The sequence below is a fragment of the Passer montanus genome, unplaced genomic scaffold (assembly GCF_014805655.1).
Source record: "Passer montanus isolate IOZ18808 unplaced genomic scaffold, ASM1480565v1 scaffold177, whole genome shotgun sequence".
Classification (NCBI taxonomy): Eukaryota; Metazoa; Chordata; class Aves; order Passeriformes; family Passeridae; genus Passer; species Passer montanus.
In genome coordinates, this window is record NW_024365048.1 from 211247 (window position 1) to 219619 (window position 8373).

The window sequence follows — 8373 nt, forward strand, 5'->3', positions numbered from 1 at the left end:
CGGCCTCACCTAAGGGGGCTCAGTGAGGCGGGGTCCGTGACAGGGGTTCCGTGTGGGGGTCGGTGTGGGGCTCAGCGCGGGGGGTCCGTGCCGTGTCCGCGCCTCGGGTGGGCTCTGCTCGCCCCCCCCGGGTCCCTGCGCTGGGGGGGTCACCCGGGGACACGGGGGGGTCACCTTGGAGGGGGCGGGGAGCGCTGCCCCCCCCCGCCCTGCCCTGCCATGCCCGGCCCCGCCTGCGGGGGGCGCCGTGCCGGGACCCCGCCCCCAGCCTGGGGGCACCGACCCCGGGACTGCGCGGGGGGACCCCCGAGCAGGGGAGGGGGGGGAGCGGGCAGGGCACACACAGGGGATCACACAGGTGATCGATCTCACAGGTGCTTACAGGAGCTCACAAAGGTGATTGATCACACAGGTGCTCACCTGGGTGCTCTCAGGTGCACACACAGGCGGGGGAGCGGGCAGGGCACACACAAGGGATCACACAGGTGATCGGAGGAGCTCACAGGTGCTTACAGGAGCTCACAAAGGTGATTGATCACACAGGTGCTCACCTGGGTGCTCTCAGGTGCACACACAGGTGATCACAGGTGATCAGAGGAGCTCACCCAGGTGCACACGCAGGTGCATGCAGGGCTCCCAGGTGCACACACAGGTGATCGCTCCCCCAGGTGCTCTCAGGTGTTCACCCAGGTGATCGCTCCCCAGGAGCTCCCAGGTGCGGCTGCCCTGCCGCCCCGTCCCGCGGGGCTCGTTACGGCCGCACGAGCAGCCCCGGGGGGCGCGGGCTGTCCCCAGAGTCACCCGGGGACCCCAAGGGACACCTGAGCAGAGGAGTGTCCCCCCAGAGGGCAGGTACCCCAAAATCCGGGGGTGCACCCCAGAACGGGCAGCACCCAAAACACAGCGGGCACCCAAAGCAACACCTGAACGGGGACAAACACCCTAAACACCTGAACGGGGATAAACAAACACCCTAAAAACCACCAAAACAGGGACAAATACCCTAAACACCTGAACAGGGACAAACACCCTAAAGAGAGGATTGCCCCCCAAGAAAGGAAGCGCACCCGAAAGATGCAGCACTCGAAACACAGGGGCGCGCCCCAAAAAGGGGAGCACCCAAACGCAGGAGGGGCACCCACACCAGAGGAACCCCCCAAAAATGGGGTCCCCCAAATGAAGGGCTTGCCCCACGACACGGGGCGTGCCCAAGCGAGGGGCGCTCAGAGCCACCCCCGGGGGTGCCCCGAGCCCAGGGAGGGGTCTGCCTGTCCCGGGGTGTCCCCGAACCGGGGGTGTCCCCGGAGCTCCGGGGGGCGGGGCCCGGCGGGGCGGGGCTGGGGGCGTGGTCCCGAGGCCCCGCCCCCGGCGGCGCTCAGCGCCATGGGCGAGGGGGAGCCCAGGTACGGGGGGGCACTGGGGGCACTGGGAGGGACTGGGAGGGACCGGGGCACCCCGGGGGCACCCCGGGACCGGGGCGGCAGCCGCGGGGGCACACGGGGGGCAGCGGGGGGCACACGGGAGGGAAGGGCTGCGCCGGGGGCACTGGGAGGGACTGGGGCGTTACTGGGGCGGGAGGGAGCCGCGGCGGGGGGACGCTGGGGTGTTACCTCCAGACCCCCCCAGGAGCCCCCTGACCCCCCCAGCTCACACGTCCCCCCTCCCTTGGTGCCTCCCCCGACCTCGGGTGCCCCCTCCCGTGGGCCTGGGTCAGTTTGGGGGGTCCAGGGGGGTCCTAGCCCTGTGTCCCCCCACAGTGACTTCCTCATCCTCCCCGGCTACATCGACTTCACGGCCGATGAGGTGGTGAGTGACCCCCCAAGATCCCCCTGGGACCCCCCTGGGGCCCCCCTGGGCCCCCCACGATACCCCTGGGACCCCTCTGTGCCCCTCATGATCCCCCTGGGACCCTCCTGGGACCCCTCTGTGCCCCCCAAGATCCCCCTGTGCCCCCCGTGCCCCTCCTGGGCTCCCCTGGGGTTGGGGGATGCCCATGGGGTCCCTGCAGGATTTGGGGTGTGGGGGTTCAAGGGGTGGTCAGGGGGTTCAGGGTCCCCCTGCTGGGAGGGCAGGGGGCTCAGTAGAGTCGGGGGCCCTCATTCCTCAGGGAGGGGCCAGGATTTTAGGGGTGCCCCCCTTCCCCAGGACCTGACATCGGCACTGACCCGAACCATCACCCTGAAAACGCCGCTGGTGTCATCCCCCATGGACACGGTCACCGAGGGGGACATGGCCATCGCCATGGCCGTGAGCAGGGGGACACTGGGGGGACACTGGGGGGACACTGGGGGGACACTGGGGGGACACTGGGGGGACACTGGGGGGACACGGTCACCGAGGGGGACACAGCTGTCACCACGGGTGGGGGCACTGAGACGGCATCCCGGGGTCGTGGGAGCACCCCGGGCTGGGGGAGCTCTGTCAGACTGGGGGGGCACCCGTGGGTGCTTGGGGGGCACCCGGGGGGCACAGCCCCCGAGGGGTGCGAGGGCAAACGGGGGGGACACGGCTGCAGGGGGTGCCCCCCGGCTGGAGCCCGGGAACCCACGGCCCCCCCATGTCCCCTGTGCCCCCCCGTGCCCGCAGCTGAACGGCGGCATCGGCATCATCCACCACAACTGCACCCCCGAGTTCCAGGCCAGCGAGGTGCGCAAGGTCAAGGTGAGCCGGGACGGGGACAGGTGAGCCGGGGACAGGGACAGGTGACACAGGGACTGGGGACAGGTGAGATGGGGACAGGGACAGGTGAGACAGGGACCGCACCTGTCCACATGCCCCCAGTGACGCTGTCCCCTGTCCCCGTGCCCCCGGTGACACTGTTCCCTGTCCCCATGCCCCTGGGTGATGCTGTCCCCTGTCCCCATGCCCCCAGTGACACTGTCCCCTGTCCCTGTGCCCCTGCTGACGCTGTCCCCTGTCCCGTGTGGCAGCGGTTCGAGCAGGGGTTCATCACGGAGCCGCTGGTGATGAGCCCGGCGCACACCGTGGGGGACGTGTGGGACGCCAAGGCCCGGCTCGGCTTCTCGGGGGTCCCCGTCACCCACTCGGGGCGCCTGGGGGGGCGGCTCGAGGGCATCGTCACCTCCCGCGACATCGACTTCCTGCGGGAGGGGGACAGGGCCACCCCCCTGGCCGAGGTGGGTGGGGACAGTGGGGTGGGACAGTGGGGTGGGATGGGATGGGATGGGTTGGAGGATGGTGTAATGTGGGGCAGGATGGGATGTGGGGCAGGGATATGGGATGGGATGAGATATGGGATGGGATGGGATGGGATGGGATGGGATGGGATGGGATGCGGGGCAGGATGGGGGATGGGGTGCCCGGAGGCTGGAGCACGGAGCGATCCCTGGCAGGGGTGGGGGCTGCCCACAGTGGCCCTGGGCCCCCCCGTGCAGGTGACAGTGACACACAGCGCAGGTGACAGTGACAGCACCCTTGCCTGTGCTGCTGCCTATGACAGTGCCGCTGCATGTGACAGTGACAGACAGTGCTGGTGACAGTGCTGGTGGCAGTGGAGGTGACAGTGCCAGTGCTGGTGACAATGCTGGTGCGAGGATCCGTGCCAGTGCTGGTGACAGTGACGGTGGCAGTGCCAGGCAGTGCTAGTGCCAGCGCCTGTGCTGATGCCGGTGACACGCGGGTCCTGTGTCCCCAGGTGATGACCAAGCGCAGGGACCTGGTGGTGGCCCCAGCCGGTGTCACCCTCAAAGAGGCCAACGAGATCCTGCAGCGCAGCAAGAAAGGTGCAGGGGGGCACCTGTCACACCCCCGAGTCCCCTGTCACCCCCCGAGTCACCTGTTACCCCTGGAAGCACCTCCCTGTCACCCACAGGGACCCCCACAGCACCTCCCAGTGTCACCCCCCAGGTCACCTCCACTCGGGGGCACCTCCGTGCCACCCTGGGCAGCCCATGGTGGATGTCCCCTGTCCCCGTTCCCCTCCCCTCACACTGTCCCCCGCTGTGTCCCCAGGGCTGCTGACAGTGACCAGCACTGGTGAGCTGGTGGCTGCCACTGCCTCATCCTTCAGGTCCCCTCCTTGTCCCTGGGTCAGCCCTGTGTCCTGTCCCTGGGCTCACCTCCATGTCCCCGTGTCCCTGGGGTCAGCCCTGTATGCCTGGGGTCAGCCCTGTGTCCCCATTCCTCTCCCTGGGGTCACCTCCATGTCCCCGTGTCCCTTGGTCAGCCCTGTGTCCCTATTCCTGTTCCTGGGGTCACCTCCATGTCCCCATGTCCCTTGGTCAGCCCTGTGTCCCTACTCCTGTCCCTGGGCTCACCTCCATGTCGCCGTGTCCCTGCAGCCCCCGGTGCCTCCACCCCGGGGTGTCCCCGCACTGTCCCCGTGTCCCCAGCAGGGACGGGCCGGTGCCACCATCGCGGCGCTTCGCGCGGTGTCCCGGCTCGGGTGACTGTCCCCGCGTGTCCCCGCAGGGAAGCTGCCCATCGTGAACAGCCGTGACGAGCTGGTGGCGCTGATGGCGCGCACGGACCTGAAGAAGAACCGCGAGCACCCCGCGGCCTCCAAGGACGCGCGCAAGCAGCTGCGGGTCGGGGCGGCCATCGGCACCCGCGACGACGACAAATACCGGCTGGACCTGCTCGTGCAGGCGGGCGCCGACCTCGTGGTGCTGGTGCGGGCACCCCGGGACCGGGGGCACCCCGAGACCGGGGGCACCCCGAGACCGGGGGCTCCGAGCAGAGGGGGAGGAGGAGGAGGAAGGGGAGGAAGGGGATGGGGCCGGGCAGGGCGGGGAGCTCGTGGTGCCCGTGGGTGTGGAGGGGTCCCCGAAAATGGGGGGGGTGAGGGCACCCCAAGAAGTGTGAGAGCCCAAAATGGGGGGGATGGAAAAGGGGCGACAGGGAAATGGGGGAGGATCCCAAAAACGGGGGGATGAGGAGGGAGGAATGGGGCGGGGATGGAGCTGCTGCTGCAGGGGGGTGAGCTCAGGGTGCTGCTGTGGGGGACCCCGGAAACGGGGAGCCCCAGAAACGGGGATCCCCAGAAACGGGAGACCCCAAAAAACGGGCAGGGATAGAAGGGAGGGGAAAGAGATGGGGGGGGAGCCGCTGGTGCAGGTGGGTGGGTGCTCTTAAAAATAGGAGGGTGGGGGCACCCCAAAAGCCGTGGGACCCCAAAAGGGAGGGGATGGGGTCTGGGGATGGAGCTGCTTGTGCTGGGTGGGAGGTGCCCCAAAAAAGGAGGGGGTGGGGGGTACCCCCTGCTCATGGAACCCAACCCTCTGCTCCCCCTGTGGCACCCCAAACCTGCCCCCCGTACCCCAAACCTGCCCCCAGGACTCGTCGCAGGGGAACTCGCGCTTCCAGCTCAGCATGATCCGCTACATCAAGGCCAAGTACCCCGAGCTGCAGGTGGTGGGGGGCAACGGTGAGACCCCAAAATGGGGGGGCACGGGAACTGCCCGGGCTGCACCGGGGGGATGATGAGTGAGGGACCCCAAAAGAGAGGTGGGGAAATGGGGTTTGGGGTGTCCCTGTGCTACTGAGGTGGGATTTGGGTGCTGGTTTGGGGGGTTCTTTTTGAGGTGCCTCCCATCATAGCGGGGCAGGATTTGGGGAGGGTGGGGCCGGATTTGGGGTGCCACTTTTGGGCTGCTCTTTTGGGGTACGTGTTTGGGGTGCACCCTGCAGCAGTGAGGTGGGATTTGGGGTGCCCTGGGCACTGTTGGGGTGCCATTCGGGGTGCCCCTGGCAGTGTCGGGGTGCCATTCGGGGTGCCTGGGCACTGTCAGGGTGCCGTTTCAGGGTGTCCCCGCAGTGTCGGGTGCCATTCGGGGTGCCCCGGGCAGTGTCAGGTGCCGTTCGAGGTGCCCTGGGCAGTGTCGGAGTGCCTGGGGTGCCGTTTTTGGGTGCCCCAGGCACTGTCAGGTGCCATTCGAGGTGCCCTGGGCACTGTCGGGTGCCATTTGCGGTGTCCCCGCAGTGGTGACGGCGGCCCAGGCCAAGAACCTGATCGACGCCGGGGTGGACGCGCTGCGGGTGGGGATGGGCAGCGGCTCCATCTGCATCACCCAGGAAGGTGGGGGCACCCCGAGCCTGCCCTGGCACCCGCAGTGTCCCCACGGTGCCCTTGGGTGGCCCTGTGCCGCTGTCCCCCTGCCCCATGTCCCTGTCCCCATCACAGTGTCCCTGATCCCCCGGCCCTGTGATGGTGTCCTTGTCCCCAAGGCAGTGCTGGTGTGTGACAGGCTCAGGCTATGGCTGTGTCCCTCAGTGTCCCTGTCCCCATGGCAGTGCTGGTCTGTGGCCGTGCCCAGGCCACGGCCGTGCCCCTCACGGTGTCCTACACAGTGTCCCTGTCCCTATGGCAGTGCTGCTGTGTGGCCGTGTCCCTCATGGTGTCCCTTTTCCTGTCCCCACAGTGCTGGCATGTGGCCGGGCCCAGGCCATGGCTGTCCCTCACAGTGTCCCTGACATGTCCCCATCCCCATGGCAGTGTGGCTCTGCCCAGGCCATGGCCATGTCCCTGTTCCTGTCCTCGCAGCAGTGCTGCCGAGTGGCCATGTCCCTCACAGTGTCCCTGATGTGTCCCTGTCCCCTTGCAGTGCTGGCATGTGGCCGTGTCCCTCACAGTGTCCTTGTCCCACAGTGCTGATGTGTGGCTGTGCCCAGGCCAGGCCGTGTCCCTCACAGTGTCCCTGATGTGTCCCTGATGTGTCCCTGATGTGTCCCTGATGTGTCCCTGTCCCTGCAGTGCTGATGTGTGGCTGGGCCCAGGCAAGGCCGTGTCCCTCACAGTGTCCCTGATGTGTCCCTCATGGTGTCCCTGTCCCTGTCCCCATGGCAGTGCTGGCGTGTGGCCGGGCCCAGGCCATGCCCTGTCCCTGATGTGTCCCTGTCCCCTTGCAGTGCTGGCGTGTGGCCGGGCCCAGGCCACGGCCGTGTCCCTCACAGTGTCCCTCAGTGTCCCTGATGTGTCCCTGTCCCTGCAGTGCTGATGTGTGGCCGGGCCCAGGCCATGCCGTGTCCCTCATGGTGTCCCTGTCCCCTTGCAGTGCTGGCGTGTGGCCGGGCCCAGGCCACGGCCGTGTACCGCGTGGCCGAGTATGCGCGGCGCTTCGGCGTCCCGGTCATCGCCGACGGCGGCATCCGCAGCCCCGGGCACGCCGTCAAGGCGCTGGCACTGGGAGCCTCCACGGGTGAGCCGGGGGACACGGGGGGCATGGGGGGCACCCGGCGGGGCTCTCGTGGCCACCAGCCTGCCCCGGTGCCCCCCAGGACACCCCACACTCCTGGAGACGCCCCACAGCCCCCAGCCCCTCCTGGTGGGGTTTTATATCCCCCCACCCCACTGCGGGGGTCCCTGACCGGGTGTCCCTGATGGGGTGTCCCCGCCGGGCTGTCCCTGATGGGATGTCCCCTCTGGGTGTCCCCCGCCGGACTGTCCCTGCCGGGCTGTCCCTGATGTCCCCGCCGGGCTGTCCTTGCCGGGCTGTCCCTGATGGGCTGTCCCTGATGGGATGTCCCCTCTGGGTGTCCCCTCCGGGCTGTCCCCGCCGGGCTGTCCCTGATGTCCCCTCCGGGCTGTCCCCGCCGGGCTGTCCCTGCCGGGCTGTCCCTGATGTCCCTGCGGGGCTGTCCCTGATGTCCCCGCCGGGCTGTCCCCGCCGGGCTGTCCCTGCCGGGCTGTCCCTGATGTCCCCTCCGGGCTGTCCCCGCCGGGCTGTCCCCCCCGGGTGTCCCCGCAGTGATGATGGGCTCGGCTGTCCCCGCCGGGCTGTCCCTGCCGGGCTGTCCCTGATGTCCCTGCGGGGCTGTCCCTGATGTCCCCGCCGGGCTGTCCCTGATGTCCCCCCCGGGCTGTCCCCTCCGGGTGTCCCCGCAGTGATGATGGGCTCGCTGCTGGCGGCCACCACGGAGGCTCCGGGCGAGTTCTTCTTCTCGGAGGGCGTGCGGCTGAAGCAGTACCGCGGCATGGGCTCGCTGGACGCCATGGAGCAGGGCCCGGGCAGCCAGAAACGCTACTTCAGGTACCGGGGGGGCCCGGGGGGCTGAGTGCCGCCCCCCGGCCGCCCGCCCAGCCCGCGTGTGCCCCGCAGCGAGGGCGACGCGGTGAAGGTGGCGCAGGGCGTGTCGGGCTCGGTGCAGGACAAGGGCTCCATCCACAAGTTCGTGCCGTACCTGCTGGCCGGGCTGCAGCACGGCTGCCAGGACCTGGGCGCCCGCAGCCTCTCGGCGCTCCGGTCAGTGCGGGGGGCCGGGGCGGGCGGGCCGGGGGTCCCGGCGGCCCCACCGACCCCCCGTGCCCCCCAGGTCCATGATGTTCGCGGGGGAGCTGAAGTTCGAGCGCAGGACGGTGGCGGCGCAGGTCGAGGGGGGCGTGCACGGGCTGCACTCGTGAGTGGGGACGGGGCT

The 8373-nt window shown here is 69.3% G+C and overlaps 1 protein-coding gene across 1 annotated transcript in view; it reads left to right on the plus strand.

Moving 5' to 3' along the window:
• The window catches only part of IMPDH1 (inosine monophosphate dehydrogenase 1), a 9784-nt gene that overhangs the window by 202 nt on the left and 1209 nt on the right, over window positions 1-8373 (plus strand). Inside the window, exons 2-13 of the mRNA XM_039704568.1 lie at window positions 1740-1806; window positions 2146-2247; window positions 2587-2661; window positions 2931-3137; window positions 3656-3743; window positions 4432-4631; window positions 5296-5386; window positions 5942-6037; window positions 7014-7157; window positions 7844-7988; window positions 8058-8201; window positions 8272-8355. Of these exons, the coding sequence (XP_039560502.1) occupies window positions 1740-1806; window positions 2146-2247; window positions 2587-2661; window positions 2931-3137; window positions 3656-3743; window positions 4432-4631; window positions 5296-5386; window positions 5942-6037; window positions 7014-7157; window positions 7844-7988; window positions 8058-8201; window positions 8272-8355 (1443 nt within the window). The remainder of the gene's footprint in view (window positions 1-1739; window positions 1807-2145; window positions 2248-2586; window positions 2662-2930; window positions 3138-3655; window positions 3744-4431; window positions 4632-5295; window positions 5387-5941; window positions 6038-7013; window positions 7158-7843; window positions 7989-8057; window positions 8202-8271; window positions 8356-8373) is intronic.